Here is a 14,881-nt window from a genome sequence, read left to right as displayed (position 1 = left end):
ATCATCTCAGACCTGTGTTATTTTTAAATAAATTCACTGCATAACACAGTGGGACAATCACACAGATAAAAATTGGGAAAGGAGGAAAGCTTCACAAAGATAAATGAAAACATGAAATAAAAAGGGGCAAGGGCAGTTTGTGTATCAAAGCTGTGTGCAAAGCCTCAATAAGGGCATAAAAACAGAATCTAGTTTTCTCACAAAAATCCCTTTTGATGAAGGTAAAAACACTTCTGCAAAGAATATACCTGTGCATCCTTTGTTATTTATAGGTCGTCTGGCAAGCGTCTCACCCAGACATGATTTAGGAAGTGAGACATCCGTCAACAAAGATTATTTTCCAGGTCACAGCCGGGACGGAGGAGACGAGGAGGCACAAATCAGAGAAAGCCTTTAAACTCACACTGACTGTTCATCAATAAAAGACAAAATGACACGTCATCACCTCTGTGATTTTAAATACAATCTTTATTTTCATGGTATCACTCAACAATCCAAAATACACAGTTCCTAAAAAAAAGACAGTTGTTGCTTAAATACAAGATATATTTTACATTATTGTGTTCAGGGTCGCATGGATTTTCTGTATGCTTGTCTCTATATTACGCACCACTCTGCGGCATAGCTATACTTCCTTATTCACAAAGGCACGGAGGCAAAGGCACTGTAGCACAGCTCAGACACTCTGTCCAGGTCTGTTTGGACTTTCTTGGCATCAGTTGAAATAGAAAATGAAATGTACTTATTGTTAGGTTTTCAAATGTCACTGCACTTATGATTCATGGCATGGTTTTAGTCCACTAATGGTCAACAACTATGGACACTTCTTTTATAATATATCAAAAGGGAATGCACACCGAATGACATTATGTACAAAGTGCTATACATATATATATACAGTTTAGGAACAAAGAGGAAGAGAGAACACATCTTCTGTTTCAAGGTCTTTAAAAGAAGATCTTTTCTGTAAAAGTATTATTTTGAAAACAAGCAACAAGATACATCTGACTGGGATTGTGCTGCTGCCTGCTCTCCATGGAGGCTTTCCCAGTTTCCAAAGAGCTACTGTTAGATGGCAGGAAGATCCAGCTCCACTTGAGTCAAATACAAACAGATTTAATATGACAACCACAAGAGTACCATAAATTATCCCACATTATTGTGTATTACACTTCAGTTTGACAACACTGTGTACTATGCACCCGTCTTTTGACAGTCCAGCATCTCTTCAGCCACAAATGGCTTCATAAAGACAAAGGGAGAGGTCCACTCTATTTACACATATAATTAAAATGAATGCTAAAATTCAAAGTCCAAGATCAGAAATTTCCTAATAGCAAGAGGAAAGCTGATCATGATTTTCCCGACGTAAAAAAAACCTGCTACCCATGCAAATGTTAAACATGTAGCAACACAGAGCAAGGTTGTTAGCAACTGTAAAATACAATTTCCAGTTTTTTTATTTTTCTGATAAACTACGCATTTGTCAATGGACATTCTTATGAAAAAAATCAACAACACTCTTCTGGTGTTTTACTTTCTGCAAGGGTGGGCACACAAGAATCTGTTTTTAATTTAGTGACATTTAGTGTATTTAGTCATCAGAGGGTTTACATGATGTGGCATAGACATCCATCTGCCCTCCAAGTGGCTATGACCACATGGACTTCACTGCAAAGGCAAGGGCATCTCCTTGCTATGCATCCCCCAAGCAGGTGTGATAAAACTGCTCGTCCATGGTCCCTACAGCTGTGCATGTCCAAAACAAATACCATCATTTACTGTCTTAGTAATATCAGGTCTTACTAAGACAGCAAATGTTTGTTAAAATATGAATTAATGTATGAATTCTATAACAGCAAAGACAGTGATTTAAGTATATCTAACAGGAATAAATAATATTTTTAAAAACCTCATTTTGGAGCAGTCTGTAAACCTTTTAAATATTTTTACCCAGTTTGACTGTTGAATTCATACATAATGTTTGAAATTAAAGTTAATTTAAATAATGCATAAAAAATATGTCCTTAAATAAGTCCCTGGAAACATTTCAAGGCTGCAAAGCTGTGAGATAACAAGAAGGACATTGTAATGACCTAAAAGTCAAACTTTTGCTTGAAATATTAAAGATCTGCATCATGCAAGTGATTGCTCTGAGTTTCATGAAAAGGTTGCAATTACTCTTATATCTGTAAGCTAATAATTATAAATCTAGTTAATACTGACTGGCTAAACTAACTATAACCTACTGACAAGTAGATTTGTTTGTTTAACCCAGGGGTCTCAAACTTGCGGCCCAGGGGACCACTTGCGGCCCACGTCACCCCTACTTGCGGCCCGTGTATTGACATGAAGAAATACAATGCAACTTGGCCCTTGAAGTTTGGTTTGTTTGTTTTTTTTGTACAACTTGAATACTAAAGTGGCCCTCCGATGAGATGACAGTGCCAGCAGGGGCCCACACCTCATTTAAGTTTGAGACCCCTGGTTTAACCTGTATGAAATTCCAAGTGTGAAAACATTATTTCTAATCTTAATGCAAATCAAAGCTAACTGCTGTTAGATGAAGTTTCATATCTGCTTGACAGCTTTTATCAAAGTTTTTGATTAAAAATATAGTACTCAAAATCTTAGACCTGACATGATGCTTAACTTTAACATTTAAGCAATGGTTTAACACTTTTTGAAAAATTAATTTAACCCCCACTAACATCTGGAAACTATCTGGGCTACCATACGTAGCATACATAAAGAGGAGAAAATACTGGCAAATTAAATATTTTTGCTCAAATTCAACAACTGTTAAAAAACAAGAACAAAAAAGCAACTATTTGTTAATTTACATGAGTACTTTTTTGTTTGTTTGTTGGACAGAGCCAGGCTAACCGTTTCCCTCCTGGTTCCACGCTAGGCTAAGCTAACCAGCTGCTTGCCGTAGCTTCATATTTATTGTACTGGTATGAAAACGCTGGTTTTATGGTTTATTCTAACCAGACTCTTGGTAGGTAAACCACTAAGGGTCTTTTACAAAACCTCAATTTATTCTGTAAAAGTTATGATACAAAAAGACATTTTAAATACGCTAATAGTGGTAACATCCCTAGGGTTTGGACTTTTTGTGGCAGTATGTTCTTTGGCAGAGAGACACGATAAGGAAACCTGCCGTCATGAGAAACGCTGTCAGTAACAAAATGACAAAACTATAAAAGACCCGTAAACCTTTCCCCTGTCAATCACTAATAAACTTTTTGGTGTTGTTGTTATGCATCCCATTCTGTCCTGCACAGCTCCGTGGGAAGAAGTCTGCACGGAGCAAGCGGTAGAAATAAATTAGGATCATAATATTCATCACCATCATAGAAACAAGAAAGTATCCACCGTGGTCCAGCCAGGAGTAGTTGTGGATAATAAACCAAGTGAGGTAGAACTGGGTGGTGAGGCGAAACATAACGTAGGTGAACAGGTTGGTGAGCTTGTTGACGTAGTACAAGGTGGAAGACTGAGCACTCGCCAGCTTCAGCATCAGCCTCAGATGCAGGGTGACGCTGTTGACCTCCACAAAGAGGGCGATTACAGCGCCGGCTACATAGAGCTGAGTGTACAGGGCATACAGGAAACACCAAATCACCTGAGGACGAGACAGACATAGAGGGTGGTGCAGGTGTTTGTACTAATAGCTAATCTCTTGTGGATTGTGATCTCATTGTTTGCTTTTCTTTGCAGCTCAATTGCTTTTATTGTTTGCTTTGGGACTTTGTCAGTGCATGTCCAGATTCAATCTAAGAATATGTACTATACTCAGTGGAAAACCATGATTTTTCCAACATTAAAAGTAATCACCGGGTAATATTAAAGGATTTAAAGCAGTAGATAATTTAACAGCTATAATAATCCTTTGTTCAGAGTACATTATAAACAAACCTTACACTTTGGTAGGTAAAACTGAGTTAGACCACTTTTGCCTACAGAACTGCCTTAATTCTTGATGGCATAGATTCAACAAAGTGCTGGAAACATTCCTTAGAGGTTTTGGTTGATATTGACCTGACAGCGTCACACAGTTGCAGATTTGTCCGCTGCATATACATGATGAGAATCTCCCATTGCACCACATTCCAAAGCTGCTCAATTGGATTGAGATTTGGTGACTATGGAGGTCGCTTGAGTAAAGTGAACTCATTATTGTCTTCAATAAACAAATTTGAGATTATTTGAGCTTTGTGATATGTCTTGTTATCCCACTGGAAGCAGCCATCAGAGCACAGGAACAGTGTGGTCATAAAAGGACTGATATGGTCAGTAGCAAAATTCTGCTAAGCTGTTGTGTTAAAATTAAGCTTAGCTGGTACCAAGGGGCCCAAACTGTGCCAAGAAACTATCTCTCATGCCATTACACCACCAGCTGGCTGAGCTGTTGCTATTTTTTCATAACCTCATTTTGACCCTATCATCCAAATGTTGCAGCAGAAATCCAGGCAACATTTTTCAAATCTTCTGTTGTCTACTTTCGGTGAACCTGTGCAAATTATAGTCTTATTTTCTTGTTCTTAGCTTCATCCGGTGTGGTCTTCTGCTGATGTAGCCCATCTGCTTCAAGGTTCAATGTGTTGTGATCTCGGATATGCTCTTCTGCATACCTTGGTTGTACCAAGTGTTTCTTTGAGCAACTATTGCCTTCCTATCATATCAAAGCAGTCTGGCCATGCTCTTAATCTCTAACATCAACATGACATTTTCTCCCAGAGAACTGCCACTCATTGGATATTCTCTCTTTTTTGGGTCATTCTCTATAAAACCTTAGAATATCTGGGAAAACCCAGTAGTTCAAGAGTATGCAGGTTACCCTGACACTACCTTCTTTTTAATGGCTGGCTGGATTTAACATTATGACTTAAATTTTTGACTAAACCAGAGAACAAAACCTCGATCAAGTTAAGAACTCATAACAGTCACAGGCATATTGTCTTACCAGTGCATGATGGAGTAAAAATTCCCACGATCCTTTTGCATGTCCCGAGAGGATGATATCAGTTGCATCATGCACAAAGTAGCCTGTAAGGAAAAAGAAAAATTCTAAGATTTTGTCTGTGTTTTACTGCTCACTGTAACAAAAGCTTTCCTGAAAATGTTTCCCTGGTGTATTTTGCATATGGGGTGTTTAATTTGCAATAGGGTAATTTTGTTAAAGTCTAGCACCAACCAAAAATGAGAAAAACATGACTGACCCCTGTATTGAAATGATTTTGTACCAGTTCCATAGTTAGAAGAAGAGCACTTAAAGGTGTTTACATGTGAGGTCACAGCAGTTGTTTCTTATACTGATCTCATGGTCACTAGACACCTTTGGGTATATGATAGTATATTTTCAATGGTAGCTGTCATTACATGCGAAGCTTATCAGTTTACTGCAATTCAATACAGTTTCCACCAGCATGTTTCATATACAAAGACTTCTATCATGTCAAAGAATGCAAACCAGTAGGTTAAAACTGCCGACTGAAAAAGAAAGTAAAGATGTCAGGCTTTCATGTGTAAAGATAAGTAAGTAAGTAAGGATCATCTGCCTCAGCCTGTTCCCTGTAAAACACTCCCTTCTATCTGGCAGGCTTTTCACTGCATCGAGAAAATAAGCCGCAGAACACTCAGTAATAATAATAGTTAGTTACAGCCCTCACTGTAGTGAAACTGTCGCTGACCAACCGCATAAAGTGTGAGAGTCACATTCTCCTTCACTTCAATAAATCTCTGCAGCCGTCCGAAGGCAGCGGGACACATTATGCACGACTGTCTGCTGTGGTTGCCTTCATTAAATTATGTGCTGATCACAGCAGTCTGCTACAGAGCAGCAGCATACACGTCTACACAGCAGACTAGTTGATTAAGTATTTTCCCTGCTATGCAGGAGATGGCAGATCAATGTGTGTTGTGACCTCTCTCACACAGTCCTGTGCAGGTTTTTCACCTTTTTATGTCTTAGCTTTTAAATGCATTTAGACTGTAAAGCAGAGGGCACGCTATCTTCCCAAGAAGCAAAGCCGCATCATCATCATCATAATTCCAGCCCCTTATTTCTGAGGCATAGAGATACCTACCATATTTGGATGAGAAATAATTGAAAATCCACAAAGTGACTCAGTTCTCCATTAACCATAACTGACACACAAGTGATTATGAAACCATGTATCCAATCATAAAAAGATAACACAAGAATGAGCATAATCATTATTCCTGCTATGAAGATCTTTTACAACATGAAGTAAACAACAGTTTAGCAAACTAATATTTTAGTTACTTGACAATTGCATCAGTCTTCTTTTAGCACATAAATATTGAAAGAATACGTCAGTAATCGCTTAATCTGTTAGATAAAGCTCCCATTTAATTCTTACATCATGCACTAAAAGATAAATTTCTCAGATGCTAGTTTTAAGAATATTTGAGGCCACAAAGCCGGGTTTCCCTTCCATCCATTTACGGTCATCCAGACACAGCAACACTAAGTGCTGAATTAGTGTTGAGCTAATCTGACAGCAGAGTTAAACGTTTCTCGCCATCATCATTTTTAGAAGTTGCCAGCTAAACAGTTCAGTTATTAAACTGTGTCGACCTCATTCAGCTGGAGGTTTTCTAGTGACTAAGGGTCCCTTTGTACTATAGTATGACTGGCACTCTGCAGCTACGGAGACGCACAACAAGTCCCTCTGTTAAAGAAAATGACCTCCAGTATCTGGTGTGACTGGCCTCAGGGGCACTTATAGCTGTTTGCAGTAGTTACGGTAAATCTTTACAGATTTGTGTCTTCGTAGTAATGCAGAGACACATTGTTTAAACTACACACAGCAGAGCTCGACCTGATCGATGAGTTCTTGGGGGGACTATCTTTGGTGTCCATGGTGATTGAGGGGAGCCGCCCATTTAACTGGAAAGATTCCCTTCTGGGAAAAAGGTGAGAAGTATCTGTTGGCTGCTTCTCTAATGACAGGCAAAGCGGAATTTTACGTGCCCAAAATAATTGCAGTTTGATCAAGTAATGGAAGAAGAATTTTTCATCAGTCAACATCTCTCCCACATTTCTCTCAAACATTAAACTGGAGCTGCAATCGACATAAAACTAATGTACTACTAAAAATGTATTTTACTGGTTTCAGTTTCTCAGACATGAGGGTTTTTTTTCTTTTGGACCTTTAGACAGTTAGATATAATAACATATATAATATGACGATTTTTATAACTTTTAACAGGAAAAATGATTCATCATCAGATTCCATGACAAAAGTAGCCCTATATAACTATACTTTCCCAGTATACAACTACTGGGATGCATAACTATGAAGAAATATATGTCAATTTTGCAGTACCCTTAGCTTTTTTTTAATCCATTATGTGTTTACTGACCTGTGGAGACGCAGACAAGCAGGTAGGATAGAGGGGTGTGGTACGAGTGGATGTCGCTCAGCGTCTCTGGCCAAACCACCACACTGGAGAAGGATACATGTTATGGATAGATGGTTCTGAATTTGCCTCACTCAGACATACATGGGCTCACTCCTGGAGAGAAAAGCCTGACTAAGCAGAGACATTAACATCAGCTGTTATTGAGGGTTTTTTATTTCATGTTCTACCATTTTAATCTCTAGCTCCTCTCTGTTATTCTTTACCATTCTTTGAAGTTTGCCATAAGGGGAACACCTTTAAAAGCAAAGGTTCCTCTGTTCCCCCTCCTTGAATAAACAAGCCACGAAAGAATAACTGTTAATAAATGGCTGGTAGACCTTATCTGATATGTAAAGCAGTTTGCTAAACCCCTTACTTTGAATTGGAAAACGTGTTTTTTCACCCACTTAAGCAGTCAAGTGACTGCAAATTCAAATGGTCACATGTTTAGCAAACTGAATGGAGCTGACAGCTTCAAAGTTTGACCTTGATCCCATTTCTTAATGTTAAAAGATGAGTCATGAGCTCAGACCCGCCCAACATAACTCTTTTTCAAAATGCTTTCACAAGAACGGTTAAGCCAGCAGGTTTTTCCAGTTGATATATCAGCAGTCTGTTGCTTCATTGGGTCTGCCTGCCGGTTGAGGCTGAAACGATTCCTTTCCTTACAAACCTCTGAGTTGTGCATGAATGATACAAACAGCAATAAGAGCTGTATGTGTCTGTTTCATACTGTACAGTGGCAATTCCCTCCCCACTTGAAAATGCCATTCTCTCCCCCATCCCTCACCCTGTGTGAATATGCCCTTCTCATCCTGGCTGCCACAGGCTGTCACTGTTGCGCACACACCCCTACACATGACACATCATGTGCATTGTCAATAGACAATGGTGTCCCAGTGTGGATGGACAGGCAGATGTGTGCGTTGGAAGGACACTTACCAGGTCAGGGCCCAAATCCCAGTCAGCACTGAGTGCACCATAGAGACGGAGAGGTTCTTCCACTTCCAGGAGCGGAAGGCATCCTGCTTTACCACCTTGGGCACGGGCAGCCTTTGGAGCAGCTGGTGGGCCAACCTGAAAATCAAAGAGCACACCAGTACTGACGGGCCTGGGTGACTCTTGAGCACAGGAAGCAGGGCCTCCATACTCTCCTTCCCACCCCGCTGTCTCTTGGCGCCTGCTCTTAATGAGCTCCCTCCCTTCGTCCCCCTGACGTTTTTTGTTTTGTTTTTTTACGCCCCTGTCAGCGTCTCCTCGGCCCCAGTGATGAGCGAATATATGCGTTAAGAGATAGGAGCGTTGTCCAGGCCAGGGAAAAGAGACGCAGCTGCTGCTGCAGGAGATGATCCTAAGCTTCTTTTTCTTTTTTCCCCCCAAATTTCTGCAGAGCTGATTTCCAACTGATGCTGCAGCCTTTTTTTTTTCGTTTCACGTTTTCAGCGTGTCGAGCCTGAAGAGGTGGGCTTGGAGGGGATTCCGGTTACAGCTCATTCCAATGCGACGGTGTTTGTCTTCACGCTGCGCCTCGTAACGTTATGTCCCGCCGCTCTCACCCCGCCTGTCTGTGGATCACGAAGGGGGAGTGGTGGAGAGGGAGAGCGGGGTGGGTGGTGCCGTCGCTGCTGCGCCCTTAAAACCAGAGAAACGAAAGACCAGAGGCTGCGATTAGATTTCACAAGAAGAACGGTAGCACTGATCCACCGCGGTCACAGATCCTGCTAAAATGTGGATTTGTGCTCGTGCTGTCGAAAACAAAAATAAGCATAGGAATGTTTGGCACATAGACACGCAGGAGGCGCCGCTCCTTCGTGCGTAAATAACGCGCTGCGCGTAAAAGCGTTTAATTTGTGAATGAGTGTGTTGGGTACAAAGCTGCAAATAAAGCTGAAAAACCCAATCTGTTGGCTACATATCAATATTACCAATAATTATCTAATCGCAATTCTAGCAAAATCCAAGCACAATATTAAAATAGTCCCTTATATGAGAGCTTATTACATCATTGTCGTTTTTATATTCACAGTGGTTTCATTGAAGAGTGCGCATTTCTCTTTACTGATAACACCATGAACAGTTGTTAGTAATATTATTACCGGCTGTGTTCAGCCGCAGCTGTCAAATTAACGTAAATATGTCCAAACAACGACTTAAAAATAAGCTTTAGCGTTTTCAGAGTGTGTAGCTCCATCTTTAGAAAAAAAAATACAGCCAGGCGCTAGCATGAAAACACACCAGGAGATGGAGACAAAACCTTACACGATGACCTCACATCGCAACCAACAATTATGTGTCACTCAGTTTTTTATAAGACCACCAGGGGGTACCTTACTCTCTAAACTCTACCCTGGAGAAGGGCCGTTGAGACATCCTGAAAAATTCGTCTTTAATAATCTGCATTAATAAAATTATTCCAAAACGGCACATGTCTTTCTGGTAAATAAAAGCCATGTCTGGATGCATCTGAATCCACGAAATTCTTTTTTTACCTTTTGAAAGCAAACTTCAAATGTGAAAGATGAACAATACAATTAATCTGCTTATACCCAGAGGACAAAGCTCCCTGTAACCAGACACCCTGGAGTTAAAGAGAGAGAGAAATGTAATTTAACACCACTGTTTGTGTTTCCTGGTCCCCTCCCTGTAGTTTTCTTTTTTTTTTTTTTTTTTTTTGTTCTTTTGCAGTGTGAGATGCTGGAATCCTTTTTGCTCTCATAGTTTTTTTAGGCACAGGAACCTGTAATTCCTCACAGCTTCAGGTTTCCAGAAAAAATACTTCAGCCTGCAGATGCAGAAGCCCCTGGTTTCATACAAGAGAAGCTGCTGCTGCTCTTTTGCTATTTAGGTCTTGAGAAGGTCTCCCAATATCATGTGATCTGTTTTAGATGAGAATCTTTCTGTCTGGCTCAGAGTGAACCATATTGATCTTGATTTTCTTTCTCCTGACGGCTGTTGAGAAACAGCTACAGTGGAGACTGTGAGCAGCCAGAAGAAAGAAAATCTAGAGGTCAGCTGAATTCAGCGATTGCATCGTGAATAGCAAACAAAAGCAGGTCTATCTTAATCAGAAAGAGATTTAATTTCACTGTTGGGCCTGAATGTGGCACTGAAGGGTCTAGTAAATAGAATGTTTTTGGTAATGTAAGTGTTTTTAATGTTTCGTTACATTTCTAATAGTTGTACTGACTTTCTCACGTAGTTTGGGGGAAATCTGAGACACTAGTTTACATTTGTTACATTACAAAATTAAGACACTTTACCCTACTGCCTACTGGTGATGGCCAGAGGGGCCGATGGCGCGATATGGCAGCCTCGCCTCTGTCAGTCTGCCCCAGGGCAGCTGTGGCTACAACCGTAGCTTGTCTCCACCAGTGTGTGAATGTGAGAGTGAATGAATAGTGGCATTGTAAAGCGCTTTGGGTGCCTTGAAAAGCGCTATATAAATCCAATCCATTATTATTATTATTATAAAATTTTGAGCAGAAGCGGGTAATCCACACCTTAGCATGATCCAACAAAGCTTTTTGTTATGTCAGGAGTGCTTTTTTTCAGTCCCAGTAAATTTTCAGTTGGGGTCAAGTCACACGACTGTGGAGGGAAAGCCACAGCTTCAGTAGTGTTTGGTCTTCTTTGGTTTTCAGTTAGTTCTTTCAGTGTTTTGATGTGTGTTTGGGGTCAGTGTTCAGCTGTAGTAGTAATTCTTCTACACAAAGATGCAAACCAGAGGGTGGAGCATGTCTCTAAAGAATGGAGTACTGCTTCTTCTTGCTCAGGGTGGAGTCCATTCTGTGTCCAGCTGCAGCAATGTTTTACTATGTGCTTAACTCACTGTGGTATCATTCTCTCTCCCATTTGTTTCCTCACGCAGACCCTTTTGTTACTGCCACAGATCTCATCATCACTCAGTATCTTCCATCACCCACAGCATTTGGTTTTGTTCTAAATGCTGCTTGTCCTCTGAGTCCACACAGCCTTCTTTTTGACTGTGCTTTTGCTGATTGGAGTCTTTTTGTTCTTGTGTTTGAAAAATCTGCCTGTGTGAGGAAAATGTTTTTCTTCCTCTCAGTGAGCAAAGCTTGTCTTCTGGTGGTGTGCCTACTTTTTCTTCTGCCTGACTGTGAGAAAACTGATGCAATTTCAAAGTGTTTTAGAGTGCCATACACGAGATTAGACACTGTGAAAGGGCCTCTTTGCTCAGAGTCTAACATTCTGCTGAGTTCTGATGCCATGTACCCCACTATCATAACGCTACTTAGCAGAGTACTACTGGAAACTTGAGGCCATATTTATACTGTATAAACAGCTGCAAGGTGATTTACTTTATAAAAGTCTCTGTTGAGTAGATCGAATCAACATTGGCAATACAACTGTCTTGCTTTGACCTATTTTCTGACTTTAAAAGCTGCCTACAATATATATACAATACAAAATAGGGCAAATGTCCTGTGCGGGTTTTTTTGTTTTTTGTTTTTTGTTTTTTTAAACCATTTTCATTCAGCATGTGCCAACACAAACACAACTCTATGCGAGAGCTTCTTTTTTTGTGTCTTTTATTGCAATTATATATGTTATGTGTACCAATGTTCATTAAAAATAATTTTCCTTATTTCGCTGCCATTTTTAGGGGGGTCACCAAAGTGAGTCATCTGCCTTCATCCCACCTTATTCCTGCTGCATCCATTTATCTTTTCTGTGCTCTTCCGCTGGGAGCTCCATATTCAACATCCTCTGTCCAGTGTATCCACTATCCCTCCTTGGCTCTCCCAGACTTGTCTTGTCGTTTCAAATTTTGTCCATTCTGGTCACATCCAATGAAAATCTCACATCTTCAACTTTGCCACCTCCAGCTCAGCCTGCCACCAGACATCATAGCATGACTCACTACCATCTCTTTCACTTTTATTGCTATCCTTTTGTTGAAATCACCTCTAACTCTCTCCTCCACCCACTCCACCCTGCATGTACTCTCTTCTTTACCTCTCTTCTGCAATGTCCATTGCTTTGGATGGTTGACCCCAGGTATTTACCTCATCTACCTTTTCTACATATTCTCCTTGCATGTTCACATTTCAACCTGCCTCCTTTCATTCACTCAATCGTAATCTATTTAGCTTCTATTGCCCTTCATTCCTCTACTCTCCAGGGCATGCCTCCACCTCTCCAGGCTCTCTTTCACTTGCTCCCTACTCTCACCACAGATCACAATGCTGTCTGCAAACATTATAGACCACAGAGACTCCTGCGTGACCTCATCTGTCAACCTGTCAATCACCACTGAAAACAAAGAGCTCAGAGCTGATACCTGAGGTAATCCTAGTCCCACCTTGAACATATCTGTCACTCCTACCACACACCTCACCACTGTCTCGGTCCTCACACATGTCTTGCACAATCTTCACATTCTTCACTGCCACTCCTGACTTCCTCTTGCCGTTCCATTAAAAATTATAAAGAAAGATATTAAGATGAGTATTCATAAGCAGTTCCTCCTTTTTATCACATAAGTATTACCTTTCCTTACCTTTACCTTTATTACCTTTCCTAGAAATTTAAGGAAGTTTTTACACAAACGCAAAGAAACATGTCAACATAACCTTCTTCACAGCAGGCGTTCATAGGCAACATTTCAGTCCTGACTAATCTGTTGTCAAAGCTTATGATGCCAAGTGTGAAAAAGGGCTGGATGTTCAAGATATCTCTAAAAACAACTTTACTCCCCCACAATTTCTCATCATGTGTCATGAGAGATCTTTGGAGATTAGTAACAGATAATGCTCTTCAGGTGAGGTTTCATACCTGAGGTTTAGCGACAGTTTCACTGTCCTGCACCGTGCATTCCTGGACACTGACTCTCAAGCATCAGCTGACAGGAGGCAAAATATGTCACTTAGCTGGTCTGAGGAATGCCATATACACTTCAGGGCTGCTTTATGTGTTCTTTGTTGAGATATCATGTTCCTGAAAAAGAGCGAGGTATTGTGTTTTGGACTCACCCTCTACTCACCTATCTCTACATCACCTTTAGTGTCATTTAAAAATCTTGCAGGGAAATTGCAGGGTAAGGTTGAGTTACATGCAGATGACTGTTTGTGGTAATGTACCATTATTTCAGACTGATGATGATAGTGAAGGTATGTACTTTAGCACAGAGCAAGCTTTGTCACAGCACAAAGCATTTATTATTGAGGCAAAGAGGGGAAACAGTGCTGATACAGCTCCCTTCCTGCTTGTCTCAGGCAAGGGAAAGGCGCTTTATAATCACCAGGTGTCTGGATGTAAGAGTGCAATAGCTGTCCAAGCTCAAGAAGCTCTACTAATCTCATCCGTCAGACTAGTTCTCATTTCCATTTCCTTTTCACTTTCATTTCAATTTACTTGTTTCCTGGCACAAGTGCATGGCCGGATATTTCACAGAAAATAAGCTCTGCGTTTTGCGTTTTGACAATACAGTCCACGATTTATGGTATAATTTCCCAAGTGTTACTATGTTTTTTTTTATGTTTAAATTAAGTGTGAGTTTTTACTGGTAGGTGTAGTTAGACAATGGAGTAACAACAGAAAAGAAAAAGAAACAAATTATACTGTAAGTGTTTTTAAGTAATGAGTACCCGTGAGATACGTTGGAGGAAAGGACTTCTTACATTTTAATTAACCGTATTATCATTACGTGGTCTGTATTATTAAGTACCCTAACCCCCTAACCCCACAGATGTAGGTATAGTTTCCAAAGTGAGGAGCTTTGTAGGAGTGTGCCATCTTATTCTGAAGGGACATGAGGGACAATAAGGTTGAGACCTGGAATTTTGTGGAGTCATACCCTGTAGCCTAAAGAATAAAATAAACAAAATGGTAATAACCACTTATCAACATGTAAGCAGGGGGCGGTTACAATACTGTATAACTCAGGTTCACCCTAAATATTAGGTAGTTACAGTGTAATAACAGCAGGTTGATCTAAGCTGTAATACATTTCTTGCACTTGACAGCTACTTCCAATCATTCCCTTACTCAACAGTTGTCACCACAGTTGGTAGCTCCACATGCGTGATTTTGCAGTTTTATGCAAGATGTCCTTCCTGACAAAACCCCAAAGGTGATTTGTGTCTTCAAGTGGAATCAAACCAGTGACCTTTCGCTTGTCAAGGAAATGTGGAAACCACTACACAGCCGTTGTGCTTAAAAATACTGTATAATTACCGTTTAAGATGGATAAACATTATCGTTTCTTCTAAAGGACAATTTCCTCTAATGGGAAAACCAAACAAAAACAAATAAATAATATATAAATAATATATTATTTTCAATTTCTTTGTTTCTAAATGTTTCATGCTACTTATTACTTTAAAATGCCCAAATATTTATATAGTGTAGTTTTTGTCCTCTTCTCTTTTAAACCGCAAATTGTGACTCCTTTGTTTTGCAGTACATACAGCAAATCGAAAATGTT

The 14,881-nt window shown here is 40.1% G+C and overlaps 1 protein-coding gene across 1 annotated transcript; it reads right to left on the bottom strand.

The window, feature by feature from the left end:
• Positions 1-448: 448 nt before the first annotated feature.
• On the bottom strand, positions 449-9,110 carry tlcd1 (TLC domain containing 1). Its single transcript, XM_086261970.1, has 4 exons — positions 8,377-9,110; positions 7,396-7,478; positions 4,970-5,052; positions 449-3,628 (listed from the first exon to the last, which is right to left on the bottom strand). Exons 1-4 carry the CDS (start codon positions 8,580-8,582, stop codon positions 3,230-3,232), a joined length of 771 nt encoding a protein of 256 aa, XP_086118096.1. The 5' UTR covers positions 8,583-9,110; the 3' UTR covers positions 449-3,229.
• Positions 9,111-14,881: the final 5,771 nt, after the last annotated feature.

The sequence above is a fragment of the Aulonocara sp. 'chitande type north' Nkhata Bay genome, linkage group LG14, assembly GCF_057382095.1.
Source record: "Aulonocara sp. 'chitande type north' Nkhata Bay isolate Kocher_YH1m ecotype deep benthic linkage group LG14, A_spYH_male_GT1.1, whole genome shotgun sequence".
NCBI classification, from domain to species: Eukaryota; Metazoa; Chordata; class Actinopteri; order Cichliformes; family Cichlidae; genus Aulonocara; species Aulonocara sp. 'chitande type north' Nkhata Bay.
The sequence above is the reverse complement of the archived record's forward strand: the minus strand, read 5'-3'. Positions and strand labels throughout refer to the sequence as shown.

Bases quoted from the DNA above. Each gene is read 5' to 3' on its own strand.
- tlcd1 (XM_086261970.1), bottom strand. From the start codon at position 8,582: ATGGAGGCCCTGCTTCCTGTGCTCAAGAGTCACCCAGGCCCGTCAGTA. The intron at 7,479-8,376 runs GTAAGTGTCCTT...ATCCTTCTCCAG, and splicing joins GGGATTTGGGCCCTGACCTG to TGTGGTGGTTTGGCCAGAGA. The intron at 3,629-4,969 runs GTAAGACAATAT...TCTCGTCCTCAG, and splicing joins TTTTACTCCATCATGCACTG to GTGATTTGGTGTTTCCTGTA.